This window comes from Peromyscus maniculatus, chromosome 15 (assembly GCF_049852395.1).
Source record: "Peromyscus maniculatus bairdii isolate BWxNUB_F1_BW_parent chromosome 15, HU_Pman_BW_mat_3.1, whole genome shotgun sequence".
Classification (NCBI taxonomy): domain Eukaryota; kingdom Metazoa; phylum Chordata; class Mammalia; order Rodentia; family Cricetidae; genus Peromyscus; species Peromyscus maniculatus.
Window position 1 is genome coordinate 82,885,473 of NC_134866.1, and position 20,495 is coordinate 82,905,967.

At 45.7% G+C, this 20,495-nt stretch overlaps 1 protein-coding gene across 4 annotated transcripts in view; it reads left to right on the plus strand.

The window, feature by feature from the left end:
• The window catches only part of Ocln (occludin), a 56,306-nt gene that overhangs the window by 30,850 nt on the left and 4,961 nt on the right, over positions 1 to 20,495 (plus strand). For all 4 annotated transcript variants that reach the window (XM_076552191.1, XM_006982710.4, XM_016001280.3 and 1 more), the window contains 3 exons: positions 9,695 to 9,843; positions 14,660 to 14,875; positions 17,952 to 18,123. In XM_076552191.1, coding sequence (XP_076408306.1) covers positions 9,695 to 9,843; positions 14,660 to 14,875; positions 17,952 to 18,123 — 537 coding nt within the window. The remainder of the gene's footprint in view (positions 1 to 9,694; positions 9,844 to 14,659; positions 14,876 to 17,951; positions 18,124 to 20,495) is intronic.

Consider the following 20,495-nt stretch of genomic DNA (forward strand, 5'->3'; position numbering starts at 1 on the left):
GCGAGAAGAGGGTGTCAGATCCCCTGGAACTGGAGTAACAAATGGTGTGGGGTGTTGTGTGGGTGATGGGAATCCTGGGTCCTCTGGAAGAGCAGCCAGTGCTCCTGACTGCTGAGGCATCATCTCTCCAGTCCCATTTACATTTCTTTTTTCTATTTTTTTTCTTTTCTTTTTTTTTTTTTTTTGGTTTGTCGAGACAGGGTTTCTCCGTGTAGTTTTGGTGCCTGTCCTGGATCTCTCTCTATAGACCAGGCTGGCCTCGAACTCACAGAGATCCACCTGGTTCTGCCTCCCGAGTGCTGGGATTAAAGGTGTGGGCCACCACCACCCGGCTTTATGAACACATTTTGACCAGAGCACTTAATGTAAAAGGTCAACAAAATCATTTTCTCAGGGTGAGTATATAGAATGTTAGAGAACAGAGAAGATTGGTGTTGAACCTGAATTTTATCAGCTGACAGCATTTTCATTCATAGATTTCCGGTCACAGAGTGTGTGGCAAAGCTTGTGGGCTGAAATATTTCACACTGTGGGGACCACCTTTTACTTGAGTTTGTTTTGTTTCTAACTGGGACTTTAGGCACACAGAAGGAGATGAATACAATTCATTATATTGTTATCTTTGGTACAGGCACAGAATTCTTGTTACTTTTGTTTGTTTCATAATGTATACTTAGGGACACACCTTCCCAGCCAAGAATTACAATAATAACATCACATTATGCTGTTCTACACATATTGTACTTTCTGTTTGCTCACATCTCCTGTAAAGAGACCTGTTTTGAGCTGGGTGGTGTGTGTGTGAGAGATGTGTGTATGTGTGTGGGGGTATCCTTGTATAGATTGTCTTATCTATTAAAAAATTATTAGAAAATCCGATACTAGATTAATGAGGTCCATCCACATTGTTGTCTTTAACTAGAGACAACAGTCTGATCACCTGTATTCCAGAATTTCATGACACTTTAGCCCCTGTCAGTGGGCTTTTACATTATTAAGAGCAGCATTTCTGAGCCGGGCAGTGGTGGCACACGCCTTTAATCCCAGCACTCGGGAGGCAGAGCCAGGTGGATCTCTGTGAGTTCAAGGCCAGCCTGGGCTACCAAGTGAGTTTCAGGAAAGGTGCAAAGCTACACAGAGAAACCCTGTCTCGAAAAACCAAAAAAAAAAAAAAAAAAGCAGCATTGCTGGACTGGTGCTATATAGCTGTTAGAGAGTGTGCCTAGTGTGCTGCGTGCGATGCACAGCACAGCCACAAAGCAAAACAGAAACACCAGTGGTCTAGCTATGAACCTTTTGACTTGCTCATGCTTGTGCAAATTTCTCTTGGACCCCGGACCTACGTGTGGAACTCCTGGGGTGAAGGGTTTGTGAGTACACTTTATAAAATAATGATAGACGTTTTCCAAAGCTTGCCCACTTACCATCTCAGCAGCAACTCTTGATGTTGTTAGACTTTATAATGTTTGTCTGTTAACAGTAGAACTGTATTACTATTGTCTTTGTGTGTGTGTGTGTGTCTATGTGTATGTATATATTTGTTCATTGGCCTGATTTCTTTCTACCTTACATTTTAGCCACTGTTGAGGTAGCAAAAACCCAAGCAGTGTCTTTGATAATATCTTGATTCTTGTAAGAGTTTTGCTGGGGGCAAAGGGCAACTTTTATGAGGTTTGAGATAGTCTTAAGCCCCCTGTTTGATGTTCGTGTGTCATGCACAAGTGACTAAGTGTTATAGATATGACAAGCCAAAGCGCCTCCCTCGCCTCAGTTACAGGGACTTGTTCCTTCTCTGCCATTGTCCTCATTGTGATTGAGGTGCTTCTCAGTGTTGGTGGAGACTGCAGTCTGGGGCCTGGATCAGTGTGCCACCCACCTACAGTTCAGGCTCTTGAGGAGATCGAGGCGGGAAGAAGGCTTGAATCCAGGAGTTGAAGGCCAGCCAGAACAACACAGTGAGGCCGGTCTCAAAAGACAAACAACAAACAGGAACAAAAAAAGAACACCAAAAGGAACCCCAAATGTTCTTGGATATTGAATGCATTTCCTCGCAATTACTTGGGGTTATTTCTACCACACATAGGCATACAGGCCAGAAAACCAGGTTCTGGTGAGTTTGTTTATCAGCAATTGGCCAAGCATACCCTTTGCTGTGGGCTGCAGTCCATAGATAAATGGAGTAGTGGGATGCTTGGGTCCCTTTTCTTCCACTCTGGATGTGTAATGTTGGCTTTTGTACTTCTTACGGAAGCAGTGTATTGGGGAATTGACATGAATTCTGATCCTATTCCTTTAGCGTGGCTTTAGGTAGATGAATTCTGATACCTTTAACCCACATGTTTGGTTGGAGACACTGCCTGAATATATGTGGACATCTCTGATTCCAGTATTCCCTGGCAAGCAGATGAATGCCTTTGCATCTCTGTTTCTGTGCATTGGTGTTGGACCTGCATGTTTTTGTAAGGGAGTCGGATCCACTGGAACTTGAATTACAGACAGCTGTGAGCTGCCATGTGGGTGCTGGGAATTGAACTCGGGTCCTCTGGAAGAGCAGTGTATCAGTGACAGCTAAAACCAGGGATTTTCTAAAGATGCTTAGGACTTGGGTGCTCACCTTGATCTCTTCCTGCTTGGGTAGGCTTCACTTCATCTTGGGAACACAGGCAGAAAGCAGACACTTGGAGTTCTTGACATTTTTTTTTTTTTTTTTTTTTTTTTAAACAAGGTTGAATGTAGCTCAGGTAGCTAAGGATGATCTTGCATTTATGATCCTCTATTTATGTCTCTACCTTCCAAGTGCTGGGATCGTCGTATGTGTTGCTACATCCAGCTTGAGTATTTCATACTACTCAAACAGGCTGGAAAGGGACCATGCACTGCTGAATTAGGTTGGGTCACGTGGCCTCCTTGCACTAACCTACTGTGGCCACATGGTATGGCATTTGTGTAGAATGAGAAAAGGGTTTCTAGGAAAACATGCCGGGTGGACAATATGCAATGTAAATATGCTATTTGAATTAATTGTGAATTAATTCCCCTTTGTTTTTGTCTGGAGTCGTCTGAGCAGGTGTAAGTTCAGGGTACAACATGAATCGCTTACAATGAGTTCGGAATGGGTTTGTTGGCCTCTCTTGTTGAGGCCTCCATGTTCCCCTGATCCCTCGCCTGATAGAGCAGGACCTTTTTAGAAGAGCAAGCGCTGTGCTCTAAGGAGTTGAGAGTGACAGAGGCGGGACTGCTCGGCTATGGGCGTGAGCAATGAGCTGAGAAGGACGAGAACCCTTGATTCCTAAAAGATGGAGTCATTCATGCTGATTTTCCGTTCGAATCCCTTTATCAAGCCTGCAGTTTTAGAAAGTTTAGAAACTATAGAAAATTGCGTATTCACTTTCTCTGGATAAATACAACAATACGGGCTGTGGAGAGGTTTACACCTCTATGGTAAATATTTAAAAGTTGATTGTGAACGTTGTGCTTGAGATCAGTTCTTTTTTTTTTTTAATTTTTAATTTTTCTGAGGCATGTGCCACCACGCCTGGCCTGGAGATCAGTTTTTATTGCTGCAGTATCTAATGAAGTGGCAATTGACAGTCAGGGCTTGAGTTTCAGGTTCCCCTGCCTTAGTTAAAGAGTCTGAGATGGACGGGGAAGATCTGAGAGGCAGGGGAAGATCTGAGAGGCAGGCACACCACAGTGATAGATGGTGGCTTTGCCGTGGTGACAGATGGGCTTAGATGCTGCTTTCTCCAATTCTCGCTAGTGTAAGGCGTCAAAATGACTTGGGTTTGAATTTTCTGGAACTCACTCTAGTCCAGGCAGGTTTGAATTTTATAACTTAAAAATGTTGACAGAAGAGTTAAAACAAAAAACAAAGAGCCACGAAAGTGTAGTGTTGGGACAGGATTTGTGCAGCTTGGGCCTTGTTGCTTGTGATCATTCCAGAATAGTTTCAGTGTCCTAGACTTCTGATGAGGTTTTAATGGAATAGGTTCGTTCTCTGTAAACAGGGAAAATAAAAGTTCCATCCATAGTTAAGCTGGTGTAACAATGAAAGGCCAGCCAATATAATCATATCCAGTAATTTTTAAAACAGCTTTATAGAAGTATATTTGACATACAATAAACTGTACATATGCACTGATTTTGTATGGGGGGGTTATATCCTCATAAAATCACTGTACATTGAAATTATTAGTAAGAAATATATTGACTACACCTGTACCCAATACATTTCAGTTAGTAACAGCTTGGGTGAGAGTATTCCCAGATGTAAGTATACAAATGTATCATTGCAGTGTGACTTACTCCTACCTGCTCTGCTACAACCTTACAGTGAAAACAGACATTTTCTTCAAGGCTTTCCATGTCCCCTCGCCCAGCATGCAGATGTCCATAGTGGGAGACAAATGATGGCCAGGCTGGGAGTGACCAGGCAGTATTGGTCATCAGCATTAGACAACGGACAAGACTTGAATAGCTTTTCACTCTTGCCCAGTACAAGCGTTCTTGCCTGTACCATTGGTAACTAGACGCTCACGGTGGAAAAGATGACATGGTTGCCTATGGTCTCTGGTGGAACAGAACGTAAGGGAAGTAACAGCAACCTGTCTGACTCTCTGAACCACCCAAGTGGCATAGTACAGTGGGCCCCGACTGTTCCAGGGCCACTGTGACTGGAGAGGGATCAGAGGACAAGAAAAGGCAGAACGTTCTTGAGAGCCTGGTGTAGAGAGGTCTGTGGGAGGAGGCAGAGTTTGCGTTAGAGCTGGTGAGGGCTTTTGTGGTTCTCTGAAGGCTGGAATTCCTAGATTTCCAGCCCCAAGAGTTAATGTTTCCAAACTCAGCCATGTGGATAGGTGTAATGATCTGAACAGGGTATGGCTGTCTGCAGCACAGAGCATCTGTCCGGTCAGCGGCTCTCCTCCTCGCTACCTGCCGCCATCAGAATCCCCCTGGGGGGGGGGCTCATTAGAGCAGTTTTCCCGGTCCTACCCCCTAGTTTCTGATTTAGTGGGTTTGGATTGGGGTTGAACTGATAGGGTAGATGTGCTGTTCTGGGGAGCGTGATTTGAGAACCCCTGTTCTCTGAAGTCTAGCTACAGCTGTTACACTGCAGGCCTGTTTAGCCTTCTAGTTAATGTAGGAGGAAGTCCTTCCTGCACCATGGCATACTTTGTATGCTGTACCATACATAGCAAATGAAAGGGCACTGAGGCCATTAGTAAACTGAAGGGCGTTTGGAACGTCAGGTGGTGGCTGGCTCAGGGGTAGTTCTGGCTTTTCAGCTCTCCTGTAAAGGAACCGTAGGGGATTTAGCTCAGTGGTTGAGCGCGGGTCCTGGGTTCCATCCTCAGCTCTGGGAAAAAAAAAAAAAAAGAAAAAGAAAAAATGGTGCAGACCAGAACCAAACTGTAAAGGGACCATAGCTTGAAGTACCTCTGTCTTAAGAAATGGCCTTCACTAGGATTTCTGTTTCCGCAGCCAGAAGCCATAGATTAGACAACCAATAAGGTCCACACAGTGAAAATAAGGTTTCTCCACCTTGCCTGCTCCCAGACTTCTAATAGCCCCTGACTTGCGTCCAAAGCTCTGATAGCCCACTGACTTAGAACTTGTCTTTGTGATACATGGACAGTTTTGTGGGGCCACATTCTGCTGGTGCCGAGCAAAGGCCTTAGTGCCTCGGAGTCACTTAAACCAATCAGTTGTTTCAATTTGGTCTATGACCGACCCACCGCTTCATTTGTGGGATTGGTCCCCGTGGGAACATTTCAGATGACCCAAAGTGTGAAAAGAAAAAAAAAAGGAAAGAACTTTGAGGAGGCATTTCAAGCTTTTTCAGGGTGAGCATCTGCAGGTATAAAATACCAGGGAACGGGAAAAACAAGTCAGACCACTTACTGTTGAGACCTTGAGGATAGTAGCTCATGAAGGTGGGTAGGGCAGGTTGTAAAACTGGAGATGGCACTTTGAGATTAGGCTGTTTCTCTCTGTGCAGGGATATCTCTCCATTTCCCCTACCAAGCAGGAAGAGGAACCCTCTGAGGGTGGAATTCTCACAAGCACTAGTGACTAAATTCTGTGTAAATTTTATTGCTCTCACAAAGTTAGACATGTAGAGGTTTTGCCTTGTGTCTCATTAGGGCGCAGTGAGTTTAAGGCCCCCCCCCCCCAATGATTTCCTTTGTTTCAAGGATGGGTCCGAGTACCTAGACACAATGCACACCTCAAGCTGAGGTTGAACTAGAAGGGACAGCGTGCAGTGAGAAGGGACAAGGCTTAGATTTCACAGCAGCCATTGCACCTTCTGTTTGGCTTTGAGCAGGTTGAGGTGAGTTTCCTCATCAGAAACTATTGATAACCCTATCTACCTGGGTGGTGCTACATAAACATGATTAGACTGCTTGTCATGTGATAGACACTCACCAGGAGAAGTTCCCTTTCCTTCTTAGAAGTAGAGGGCTTTCCGGGTGTTGGTGGCGCACGCCTTTAATCCCAGCACTCGGGAGGCAGAGCCAGGCGGATCTCTGTGAGTTCGAGGCCAGCCTGTGCTACCAAGTGAGTTCCAGGAAAGGCGCAAAGCTACACAGAGAAACCCTGTCTCAAAAAACCAAAAAAAAAAAAAAAAAAAAAAAAAAGAAGAAGTAGAGGGCTTTCGTCCCATCTCTAGACTGGCTGCATGTGGGTCCAGCCTGACTGCCCACAGGTGAACTTGGGAGGAAGGCAGGCAGGGGAGAGAGGAAGATGGAGGATGGATGGTTGTCATGGCAGCATCACACTCACAACAAACGACAGGACACTGATTTTGACGAGGAAAAGGTGTTTTCCCCAACCTTTGAGCTTTTTGTTGGCTCTGACTTGAGGGGGCCAGGGTGGAGAAGATGGGGTTCACAGAACCCTGTTGTTTCCACCGAGGAAGGCAGAGACTGGCGAGCACCTGTGCGCCCGCCTGCCCTGGTTGCTGGGAAGCCAACCCCTCTGCTTGTTTTCCTTCTGCCATTCCCCGGGGTGCAGGATGTTTTCATTAATTCTCTAGGAGGGAGCCGGGGGAGGGTTAAATGAAGTCATAAGGTTTTGTTCACAGGTGACATAATCGGCATCCTTCTAATGAGTATAATTAAATTTTGAATAAAATCTGTCCTCATCATAATTACTTCTTTTTTTAAAAAAATTGATCAATAGTTTATTGGTTCACCACACCATTCCACCACCCCCGCCCCATAATTACTTCTTGTATGGCTCTTTGAAATAATATATTGTATTTTGACTTCTCAGAAAAAGTTCTTTTTTTGGGGGGGAGGGCCAGGGTCTCACTATATAGCCCTGGCTGTCAGGCTGGCCTCGAACTCACAGAGGTCCACCTGCCTCTCTGCCTCCCAAGTGCTGGGCTTAAGGTCGTGTCCCATTATGCCCAGATACCGTCTGTTTTCTTTCTTTCTTTTTTTTTAATTGGAATATGTACCTTCTTATTGATGTACCCTGTGTACCTCCAAAAATTAATTATTCTATTCTTTAAACTTGTTTGTGTGAGATAGGTTTTTGAGATAAACCTTTGAATTTAATCTCAAGAGTGAGTCTGAGGCATTCCTTGGTTGGCTGGACTCTGTTGTGTGGATTTCCATCTCCTTTCTCTGTGAGTTCTGTTTCATGCATGAAGACCCTGGGGTAGAGGCTTGGCCCAGGGCTTGCCGGAGGCTGCTGTGGAGGGACGAGCCCAACATTTGGCCCTGGGAATGAAGACTCTGAGTTTTTCTTCTCTCAAGACAGATCTTAGTTGTATTTTCGCTCTACGTTCTTTGCCTCTAGTTCCCCAGGAAATCCTTTTCCAGCAAGCTCTGGGCTTCTTTTACTCCACTTATTGTGTGTGTGTGTGTGTGTGTGTGTGTGTCTGTGTGTGTCTGTGTGTGTGTGTGTAACTCAGAGGACAGCCTGTGGGTTTGGTGCTGCCCTTTTACTATGCGGGTCATCCTGAAGGCCAGGCTCTGGGCTCCTGACCTGTGCAGACACTGGGCGGGGCTTTGGAGACTCCCGGAGCAAGGCTGCCCACATTACCATTTTTATTAGGTCTGGGTCCTTGGGAAAGTTATCCAATCCCTTGAGCCACAGCTTCCTCATTTCTGAGAGAGGTGTCATACCTGTAAGACTGCCTAGGAAGCGATCTGCTGTTGAGTGTTGTTAGCAGTCCAGCCCGGGTTGGTAGCCTGTGAATAAATAGTCCGTTGTCTCCAGAAGTTAGAGATAAGTGAGTGAGCCGTTGTGTGAGTAAGAGACGTCGTGGCAGGGAGTAGGTGCCCTGGCTGGAGTTGATAGAGATAGATGTGGGGAGATAGGAGACTTTGTACCTCACCCTGCGGGGACTTCGGGGAAAGGCCACTCACTACAAGATGGCTGCACTTGAACCAAGATTTGGAGCCCAGTGAGGGATTAGCAGGGGGAAGGGCATTCCAGGCAGTGCGAAGGCTCCAGAAAAGTTCCTGCAGGAAGGGAAAGGAAGGGGAGGAGATCCTGGAGAAATGTAAGACAGGCTTTCAAGAAAAGGAAGCCTTTTATAGTTCTGATGAGGTCTCTAGAGTAAGAGCAGGCCTTGGACTCGGCAAAGCTGTTGCCCGAGAGGGTGTTGTGTTCGGTTGTAAGGAATTCAGTGGGAGCCAAGAATGGTCCCCACCCGGGCCCCCTGCAGTGGAATCTAAGTTCTCCTTGGAAACCCAGCTGCTGGCTTGGCCCTGGCCCCGAATTCCACTTTCGGAGGGAAATGATCCCATCCCTTTCTGACCCTGAATATGAAACAATGAAGAAAATCACTGAGTACTCTCACAGCAGAGAACACGAACTATAAGGTGTACTTATCACAAAGATGCTGGTAATAATTGCAAGGGTATAAAATAGCAGAATAATCTAATTACAAGTTTGCCATTACTTGCCAGTTATGTGGGGAAAAAAAATGCTCAATTGGTTCTAAAGGGTTTTTGTTTGTTTGTTTTTCGAGACAGGGTTTCTCTGTGTAACAGTCCTGGCTGTCCTGGAATTTGCTCTGTAGACCAGGCTGGCCTCGAGCTCCCTGAGAGCTCACCGAGATCTCCTGTCTCCGCCTCCTCAGTGCTGGGAACAAAGGCGTGTGGCACCACCACCACCCGGCCTAAAGGATTTACTTGTATCCAGTGTATTAGGAGTTAGTATTACTGTGTCCAGAAGACATTGTAGTAGATAAGATTCTTCCTCATGCCCTTTACTCATTCAAACATCCTTATGAAGTAATTGCCCCAGTTCATGCAGGCGAGAACAGTGAGATCTGGAGGCATCCAAATAGCCTGATGCCATTATTCTTTTCTAAAGATTTATTTTTAGTGTGTGTGTAAATGTGCACACATGCATGCAGATGTCCACAGTGGCCAGAAGACAGTATTGGATCCTTTGGAGCTGGATTTATAGATGGTTGTGAGCTGCCTGATGTGGTGTGTTGGGAACTGAACTTGTTTCCCCCCCAATTCCATATACGAGCTGCTTCTGATATGGATGAGATAGGTAGGTGGGTGTAAGATAATTACCGTAGCTAATTATTTCACTTAATTACATTCTGAGCTAAATAACTATTAGCTACATTATATTGCAATAACTTTCCCCCATTTCTTTAACCCTTTCAATTATGAGTAAATTATGGCATGGTCTCTTGAGTTTTTTTTTTTTTTTTTTTCAGGTTAAAAATGTGTCCGCAGGCACACAAGACATGCCTCCACCACCATCCGACTATGCGGAGAGAGTTGACAGTCCGATGGCCTACTCCGCCAACGGCAAAGTGAATGACAAGCGGTCATACCCAGAGTCTTTCTATAAGTCAACACCATTGTAAGTAGCACCTTGATTTGATAAAAAATTGTCTAAAGAGGAATGTTGGCTAATTGCTTTGTGCCATCCTCCCTCACACTGTTGGGAGTCAGAGCCATTCCCCTTTAAAAAGTATCTACCAGCCAGCACCCACGAAAGCTGGACAAACCCTCCTTCCTGTTAAAGTGATCTTTGCTGGAGGCCTAAGTGCTTCTTGGAAGCGCAGGAGGAGGAGGAGGATGAAAACTTCCTTTCATCTAGTATTGAAAGGCCGGGTATGTGGCTTTTCATTAGGAGTGGGGATCTGCGCTCTGCTTGGAGATGAGCGTGGAAGTTAACTGAACGGAGGTCTGTGTGTCACTTAGCTTTCTGTCTCTGCCTGTGAATATTAGGTCTCACAAATAGACAGGAAAGGGTGCACCTCGACCAGCTCTATCCACACACGCCTGTTAAACTAGAACGCACTATTTGAATTCCGGAATTTGGGTTATTTGTCTGTTTTTCACCGTTTAACAAAATACCCAAGGCAGATTTACTTTGTAAACCTCGTAGTTGGGGACGTAAGAACACTGGCCCCTGATTGGCCCTGGTGAGGACCTTGTAGTGAGGCAGCATCATGGCAGGTGCGTGTGTGGACATGAGAGAGGGCGAGTCACGGGTTGACATGTACCTCAGTTCCCCTTGTGGAGGGGAACACTCTGAGGGACCTTAGAAACCTCCCAGTCGGCTCCACTGCTCAAAGGTCCACAGTGCCACCCGACATCACCATCTTAAGGACTAAGCCTGGCATGACTGAGCTCAGGGAGGATACACTGGGAGCACATACAGAATTGGCATTTCCTTTCTGCTTTCCATGTCGCTGGAATGTGTGGCTCTCACAGTTAATGTGTGCTGTTTCCCCATCATATTCACCTAACTCCATCCTGAGTAACTAATCATTTCCTGTATATGACCATCTATTAGTTTAACCTTTAACAAAAATAAGATTTACATTAGGAGTTACGGGGAGAAATAGGGGTGAATATGATCAACATGTATTGAATGAAAATTTCAAGGAATTAATAATTCTCTAATAATATTAAAAAAAAGATTTAATTTATTTTAAATTACGTGTGTGTGCATGTGTGTGAGTGTATGTGTGTGTGTGTGTGTCAGGTGCCCAGTGGAGGCCAGCTGTCAGGTCCCCTGGAGCTGGAGTGACAGATGGTTGTGAGCTTCCTGATAGGGGTGCTGGGAACTTGACTTGGGTCATCTGGAGGAGTGGCAGGCACTCTTCATGGCTGAGCTGCCTCTCCAGCCCTGGCTGTTGTCTCTCCTCCTTCACTAAAAGTGTGTGTGTGTGTGTGTGTGTCATCAGAAAAGGAGGATTCTTGTAAATCTGTTTTCAGCCCTGTATGGTCTTGAGCACCAGTCATTCATACACCGCCGAGCTAAGTACTCCTGGGAATACATCTTCATGTTCTCAGAGTTCACCAAACAAAGGCAGCAGGCGCAATGACAACAGTCACTCCAAGGCCACAAACACAGTGAGGGCAGATCAGGGGAGTGTGTCCGAATGAAGGTCCGCCGTGGGCTCCGGTAAAATAAACACTAAGTTAAATACTTTCTTACTTCAAGAAGGAAATACCGGGCTGGAGAGATGGCTCAGAGGTTAAGAGCATTGTGTTCTTCCAGAGGTCCTGAGTTCAATTCCCAGCAACCACATGGTGGCTCACAGCCATCTGTAATGAGATCTGGTGCCCTCTTCTGGCCTGCAGGGATACATGCAAGCAGAACACTGTATACATAATAAATAAATCTTTAAAAAAAATCCTGCCTTAATAATAATAATAATAATAATAATAATAATAATAATAATAATAATAAATGTGTAAAACAGTAAAGGTACTTTGATACTTAACACCAACCTTTGGCTTCCACATGCATGTATGTATACACAGGGGCACATACACAAACACATATGCACACAATTGTGAGCATGCAAAGAATTAACTATAGGAACTTAGTGTGTATATTCAAAGAAACATTCTGGTCCTAGTAAATAAAATTAAATAAATAAATTAAAAAAAGAATAAGGAAATACTAGGACACAGTCACAGTCAGATCAAAGCAATGTCCAGTATCTGGGAGTCACTCACAGTGTTCTGGGCTCCTCCAAAGGGCTTGGGTCACTTCTCCAGCTCTGCCCCCTGCAGCACACACACAGCTTGTCTTCAAAGCTTGGGCAGGCTCCACTCCACGGCTGCTGCTGTTCTTGGTGGTCATCCATGGTACTGGCATCTCCCAAATGCTGGGGTCTTCTGCTGCAACTGGGCTGTCCTTTCACCCCTCCTAGAATCTCTTTGTGGAGCCAGACCTCAGCTTCTCTGCATGACCCCTTCAATCCTAAGCCTTTGACTGCCGCTGAGGCTGCACCTTCACCAGTGGTCTCTCCTGGCCTCTCACAGAGCCAAACCTCAACTGCTCTCCATGACCCTTTCATGTCTTCAAAACCAGTGCCACCTGGGTGACTCCTAGACTACCAACTTCGGCTACCGGCATGAGGTCCAACCATGGCCACCTCTGGAACACAGCTTCTCTGTGCCCTCTGGAAGCACTTCCCTGAAGATTTCACCTCAATGATGCCGGTCTTTTCTTTTCTCTTACCACTAACTTCTCAGCTTCAGCGAACCAGCATTGATGCTCCCAGGAACTCAAAGGTTTTACTTGAGTGCCTCTGGTCTTTTGCTAATCACAACCGATTCTTCATCCCCAGCTGACCAGAACTCCAGATTCTTCACACAAATGGCCTGAATCGTTGCTTTGCTGTCCTCTGAAACTTCCCAAGCCAGGCCTCCGTCATCTGCACTGCTCTCAACGTTCTTATCTCCAAAGCTCCGCTAGAACAGCTCACTGGACTCTCACACAATGAGTTTTCAAGGCCAAAGCCACAATCCTCCCACAAACAGCGTGGTCAGGTCTGCCATGGCAATACCCCACTCTCCTGGTACTAGCTTGTCTTAGTTAGGGTTACTATTGCTGTGATGAAACACCATGATGAAAGCAAGCTGGGGAGGAAAGGGCTTATTTGGCTTATACTTCTATATCACACTGTTCATCAGTGAAGGAAATCAGGACAGGAACTCATGGAGGGCAGGAACCGGGAGGCAGGAGCTGATGCAGAGACCCTCAAATAGACCAACCATATCCAAAAGGTTGTATTTGAAGCCTGGCATGGTGGTACATACCTGTAGTCCTAGCCCTTGAGGAAGTGGAGGCAGGAGGATCAAGAGTTCAAAGTTATCCTCGGCTATATTGTGATTTTGAGGCCAGGGCTGCAGGGCACCCTGCCTCAACAAACAAACCCCTTCAAAACGAAGAACAACAACAAAGGCTTGTTTTACCGCCGCAGAGCAAAAAAGCACATACAGTAAGTAGCTGGTATTGTGGGTAGAGTGTCGAAGAACTTGTTAATCATTGACCCTTGTGGAAGCAGAGCATTAGCATAACACGTACAGCTACATTGGCTGAGTAGATTTCGACAGAAGAAATAAATACTGCCACCCCGTTTCCCCAACTGCACATCCCTTCCCCAAAGTTTTATGGCCAATGTTGCTTCAGTGTGGTTAGACTTCAAAGGCCCTGGCAATAATGAGAACCTAGTGGCCCTAGAAACCAGTAAGCCTGGGAGATAAAAATCTCAGCTTCTGGATTCTGTAAGTTGGAAGCAGTAGAAACAGGGGAAGAGGGCTGGAGACACAGCTTGATGGTTGAGTGCTCGCCTAGCTATTCATGAGGCCCCAGGTTCAGTCCCCAGCATCAGCCACAAAGGGGGGGGGGAAAGTGTGAGAAGGGGGAAAGCTTCAGACATTTTAACATTTGGTTTGAATAGCAAGGCCAGTTAACTTAGGAAGCCTAGCCCTTTGTTCATTTCTGATCTTAGTGTTACAGAGCAAAGTAACACTGTTTCTGTTACTCGGAAGTAGCCAGGGCTCCTCCCAACCCTTACTTTTTATTGCTGCATTGGGCTTTGTTTTCGTGCTTGTGGCAGGAACATTATACCCAATTTAAAATCTGATGCAACATGAAATACTTACATTAGAAACATAATAAGTGTTATGGTAAACCTCCTGTTGATTCTACATGGCTTTCAGGTCAACACAGAGAGAGTTAAAAGAATACTTAATAAACTCCTTCCTTTGAATGGTGGGGGTTTAGACAGGGTCTCACTGTGTAGCCCACCCAAAGTGACCCGAAGATTCTCCTGCTTGAACCTCTCGAATGCTGGGATGACAGGCATTTGCCAGTATACTCAAATGCAGGAAGCTTTTTAGTTTAAATACTGTAGGTTTGCAAACTTTCATCTCCAAAGGATAAGTAACATAAAATTAATGTTGCAAAGAGCCTATCTCCACTGGATCAGCTGAGCCTTTGTCCTCACACGGCATTCCAGGGGGGCTGGAAGAACCTTCAGAAAAGAATTGTGCTCATTTTCCTGACAGCCTTCTGTAGAGTTGGTCTCTGGCAGAGGGCAGATAAACACTTCTTACAACTTTGTTTGAACTTCCTAAAAGGAAGCCTGAGATCCATTTTTTCTTAGAAGTTTAAGCTTGGGCCCCCTTCCCCCCATCAGAACTTTCAAGCTGCCTGTGTGTTAGAATTAGTGCCAAACCGAATGCGGGGAGGCCAGGCAGCTATCTGCTCAGCGTGTAGCAGAGGATGAACTCTGCGGATGAGTGCCCCGCCGTGGCGTGGGGGTGTCTCCTGGTGCTGTTCTCGCCACCCCTTTGGCTGCAGGGCGGTGGCAGAGTCAAAGCGTGCTGGCTGGTCTCTGAGCAGTGCCATGTGTTCTCACTAGGGTGCCGGAAGTGGCTCAGGAGCTCCCTCTGACTTCGCCTGTGGAGGACTTCAGACAGCCTCGCTACAGCAGCAGCGGTCACCCAGAGACACCTTCCAAAAGGGCTCCCACCAAGGGAAGAGCGGGAAGGGCGAAGAGAACCGAGCCGGACCACTACGAGACAGACTACACGACAGGCGGCGAGTCCTGCGACGAGCTGGAGGAGGACTGGGTCAGGTAGGGCCTTTCTCCTTTTCCAGAGCCCCCTGAGCCGTTCTGGTTGTCGTCATGGATGATCAGCCACGTTTGGGGTTATTATCATCACGGTTGACCAGCCAGGTTTAGGGTTATTGCCTTTGAAACTGGGGTCATGTTGCCATCTCATTTTCTGCCCCCCCAAGCTTTGAGACAGTCCGTGTGTGTGTGTGTGTGTGTGTGTGTGTGTGTGTGTGTGTGTGTGTGTGTGTGTGTGTTGCCCTTTTATAAAACAGAAGCGGAGGGGTCCGTCTGGCTGTAACCATGTTTCTCTCACACACACCTCTCCCTGAAATGTCTCTTCTGCCGGCAGACACTCAAGGAAGGCTTTCAAAGAAATAAAACCTGGGTTTAGGGGAATTGTGTTGGACTGACTCTAACATTTCCAAGTCACACAGGCTTTCCTCTGGCACTTCCCTTCAGGTTACACTTTCATGGTAAGCCCTGAGTTTCTTTTAAAATTTAATCCAAAGAACTCCTGTGACAGTTTCGTAAGCTGTTAAGGAACCAGTTTAGTGCTGCAGCAGAAGTTATGGTTGAGGCCTTTGTATCAGTGGCTGCTTTAGTCCACCACCACCAAAGATACAGGTGTGAGGTGGAGCCTTTTCCTGTTAGGTGTTCTGACACTAGAACAGACATCAGAATTTTCTTTTCTCTTTTCTTTTTGAGACAGGGTCTCTGTATAGCCCTGACTGTCCTAAACTCAATCTGTAGACTACTCTGGCGTCAAACTCAGAGATCCACCTGTCTCTGTTTCCCCGAGAGCTGGGATTGAAGGCGTGTGCCACCGCTGCCCTGCTCATCAGAAATTTTTGCAGTATAAATGTTGGTTCATAAACCTTGCTTCCCAAGGTGTTAGGAGCATGGGTAGCTTGTCATACCTTACTTAGGATTCCCATACTTTGTACTCTTTGCCCACAAGAGTCTTACTGGCCTGGTTTACTCATCTATGTGTGAAATATTTGTTTAACTTGTATAGTGGGACATTTAACTGAAAACTCTGAGAAGTCTCAAGTTTCTGTTTTCCTTTTAATTAAAAGATACAATTTTGCCGGTCGGTGGTGGCGCACACCTTTAATCCCAGCACTCGAGAGGCAGAGGCAGGCAGATCTCTGTGAGTTCGAGGCCAGCCTGCTCTACAGAGCGAGATCCAGGAAAAGCGCAAAGCTACCCAGAGAAACCCTGTCTCGACAAACAAAAATAAATAAATAAATAAATAAAAACATAAAAGATACAATTTTTCTCTCTTTAAAATGGAGGCATTTTATTGACTGTTAGAGCTGAAATTTAAGTCCCACATTCCACGAAGTTTCATCTTCCTGTGAAATAATTCCAAGTATTTTCCCAGTGGATGTTTTGATGTGTCAGCATCCTGTACAAGGAAGAGTTAACACATCCAGAGATACAGAAGCCATCTTCGAGATTGTCTATTACAGTTTCTTTATTTGGGTGGTGTGTGTGTGTGTGTAGGTTAGAGGATAACTGAGGGAGTCAGAGTCACCTACTTCTTCTTACACCATGTGGGTCCCTAGGGATCGAACTCATGTCTCCAGGTTTGGAGGCAAGCACCTCTCCTCCACTGAGTCATCTTGCTGGCTTCAGAATTCCAGCATTACTTCATCATATGTTCATGAATTGTCACATTATGTAATTGTTCATTTATGCAATGAACATGTTCTTTTTTTTTCTTTTCTTTTATTTTACAATACCATTCAGTTCTACATATCAGCCACGGGTTCCCCTGTTCTCCCCCATCCCACACCCTCCCTTTCCCCCCAGCCCATCCCCCATTCCCACCTCCTCCAGGGCAAAGCCTCCCCCGAGGTTGCGCGATCAACCTGGTAGACTCAGTCCAGGCAGGTCCAGTCCCCTCCTCCCAGACTGAGCCAAGCGTCCCTGCATAAGCTCCAGGTTTCAAACAGCCAACTCATGCAATGAGCCCAGGACCTGAACATGTTCTTATTTTATTTTATTTTTTTATTGCTGGCGATTGAACCTAGGTTGTCCCACACACTAAACACACACTTGAGTGCTGAGCTGCGCCTCCAGCCTCTCTGTGTGTGCATTTTTAATACATACTTTTCTAATGACAGAACAAGATAAGCTGTTTCCACTTGGGAAAAATAAGACCAAAAATAAACAAATAAACCGGTCTGAAGATGGTAGGTGGCGGCAGGAAATAGCCACTCCCAGCCAGCTGTTCTGCGGTGATCAAAACAGGCATTGTGCTCCAGCATTTAAGACTTTGGACATAAGTGTTCTATTACCCTGTGGTATCATTAGTGAGAATCGGTGCATTCTTATTAACTGGGAACCTTAAATTTCATGACTTTCGCATTTATTTGTAGAGATATGAGGCGTATTTATTTGAAGTGAAAGGTCATATAAAAAGTATAATCATTCTTTTTGTGTGGTAGTAGGGTTTGAACTCAGAACCTTGTACGTGGTCTCAGCAAATGGTCTGGCACTGAGCTGTGTCTTCAGGTCTGAAATCATTCCAGAGGGCTTCTGCAGAAGTTTTCGCAAGGGGGCACAGCCATGTGACCAAATATCCTTTGCAGAAGGACATCCCCTTGACAAGCACGTGGCTTTGGGAGGCATGTTCGTAGAATGTGGAGGCGGGAAGGGAGTAGCCGCTTAGCCAGTCACTGCAGACAAGTGCCTGTGCGGCCAATGGGGTGTTATAGGTGGATCACCCTTACAGTCTCGGTAATTGAGTTCTTTGTAGAATTGAATTGCACCCCACCTCTGTCTCATAGGACACAATAGAAAACAAGAGAATATGGTTTCATACTCCTTACATACAGTGTGCTGTCTGTGAGCCTAGCCACCGGCTTTTTCTTTTTCTTTTGGCTTTTCAAGACAGGGTTTCTCTGTGTAGTTTTGGCTATCCTGGAACTCACTCTGTAGCCCAGGCTGGCCTCGAACTCACAGAGATCTGCCTGCCTCTGCCTCCCGAGTGCTGGGATAAAAGCTGAGTGCCACCACTGTCTGGCACCACTAGCTTTTTCTATGTGCGATGGGTACTCATGTGACTGTTTCCTCCTTCACCTCTCAGGGAATATCCACCTATCACTTCAGATCAACAAAGGCAACTCTACAAAAGGAATTTTGACACAGGTCTGCAGGAGTACAAGAGTTTACAGGCTGAACTCGACGAGGTCAATAAAGAGCTCTCCCGCCTAGACAGAGAACTGGATGACTACAGAGAAGAAAGTGAAGAGTATATGGTAAGGTCCAAACCTAACCTGTCTCTCTAAAGACAGGGTCTCACATACCTCTGGCTGACCTGGAACTCACTGTATAGCTGAGGATGACATTGAATTCCTGATGATTTTGCCTTCACCTCCCAAGTACCGGGGTTTCAGACATATGCCCCACCTTGTCTGGTGCGCGCGCGCGCGCATACACACACACACACACACACACACACACACACACACACGATAAATAGATTAAAAAGCTACAAAGCCACTGGGCGGTGGTGGTGCACGCCTTTAATACCAGCAGGTGAAGGCAGAGGCAGGTGGATCTCAGTGAGTTTGTTGCCAGCCTGGTCTACAAAGTTAGTTCTGGGACAGCCAGAATCTTACACAGAGAAACTCTATCTGGAAAAAAATAAAGTTACAAAGCAACAATCTAGATACATAAATGCATCCCCCTTCTTATTTAAAAGAAATGGCCATATTAATTTTTTTATTTATAAATACAATTCATTCTTATTGTAAAAACCTCAATTCAGAATTGGATCCATACAAGTACATCCCTTGGGTGGTGCTTACACACTTGAATCTCAGCACTTGGGAGGCAGGGGCAGCATCTCTGTGAGTTTATCCATTCTAGTCTATATACTGAGTTCTAGAGTACATGGGGGATGGGGTGGAGGGGGATTCCTCCTTAAATTTCTACCACATACTCCATAAAAACTTTGTTACCAGGAGAATGCCAGGAGTGCAGGTAGCCAGACACAGTCTTCCATGAGGACTTGTTTTGAACAGTTAACTGCACTGGCTTTTCTCCCAGAGGATTAGGGTTCAATTCCTAGTACCCACTTGTCAGTTCACAACCATGTATAACCCCAGGTTCCAGGGTATCTGGTGCCCTTTTTTTAGCTTATACAAAGACCAGGCATAAGTGATGTGCAAATTTACCTGCAGGTAAAGTGCCCATACACAAAAAAATTGAAATTAAAATTAAGCTGGGCGTCGTAGTCCATGCCTTTAATCCCATCATTCAGAGGCAGAGGCAGAAAACTGAGAGAGTTCCTGAAAGAGTCCCAGGGCAGAGCCCTGTGTCCTCTTGAGTTAGGCTTTCAAGCATAAGAACAAATAGCCACGGGAGGTCATGTCGTCATGGGGGCTTGCACACATCCAGCAGAAACACTGGGGAAGCCTCTGCGAGGCTGCTGTTCCCCACTGAGCTTCCTCTGCATCGATGAGCTCCCCACGCCGGAACTTCAGCCTCGGGTTCTCAGTGCAGACACTTTTATATCATAGTAGCAGCCTCTGTTGGAAATGGTTCACTCTCTGGCTGGTCTCAGGGACACGGTGTTGTTACTCTCCGGCTCTTTTGCTATATAGGCTTCCCTCCCTGTCACGCGTATGGCTGGTGAGTCCATTCCCAGATAAGGAGTTTGGGAGGACACTTGACACAAACGTGCTTGGTCTAAAGGGGACGGACGGGCAACCCTGCCTGCCTCCAGAGCTGGCAGCGTCTCACTGAGCTCCAACAGTATGTGACAATTTACCAATATAATGCACACTAGAGTGGTCCCAATGGTTCTTGTTTGAGCACTGGGATGCTTTTGGTTGCTTCCTGTGTACCTTTATCCTCATCCTTTGGGCTCACTTCTTTTGCAAATTATGAGACAAGGTCTCATATGTTGCTGTGTAGCTCAGGTGGACTCGAAGTCCTCTTGCTTAGGGCTAGTATTACAGGCGTGTGTCATCACACCTGGCTTTTCCTTCTTCTTTCCTTTTGCAGATGGACAACATGCTAGGCAAGCTCCCTCCCACCATTGCTTAAACATTATGCTCAAGCACTGCCTGTTTCCCACTCCTTTACGCAGAAATGGTGTGTGGTTATTGTTTTGTATCAATAATAAATGCCTACTTTTATTGACGCAGGATCTGCCTCTGTAGCATAGGCTGACCTTGAACCCTGTATCCTCCTGGGATTTCAAGTTTGTGCCATCATGTTTGGCTTTTTAAAATGTGTATGCACAACTTTAATCCCAGCACTGGGGAGGCAGAGGCAGATCTCTGTGAGTTCAAGGTCAGCCTGGTCTACAAAGTGAGTTCCAGGAAAGGCACAAAGCTACACAGAGAAACCCTGTCTCGAAAAAGCAAAACAAAACAAAATGTGTATGCCTAAAAGTAACTATACAATTTTCAGTTTTATGATTGTGCCATAATTTGTTGAAGGATATATAATGCTCTGGAAATAGAGTAATACCAACAAGATACTGGTAAGCCTTTCAGTTTTGTGCTCTGTGTTCTCATGCAGTTAATACAAATGCCAAAATATGAAACTGTTTTTCCAGAGGGCATGCATTTCAAAGATTTCCATTGTCCATCGGACTTTTACTGACTACATGTCCCCA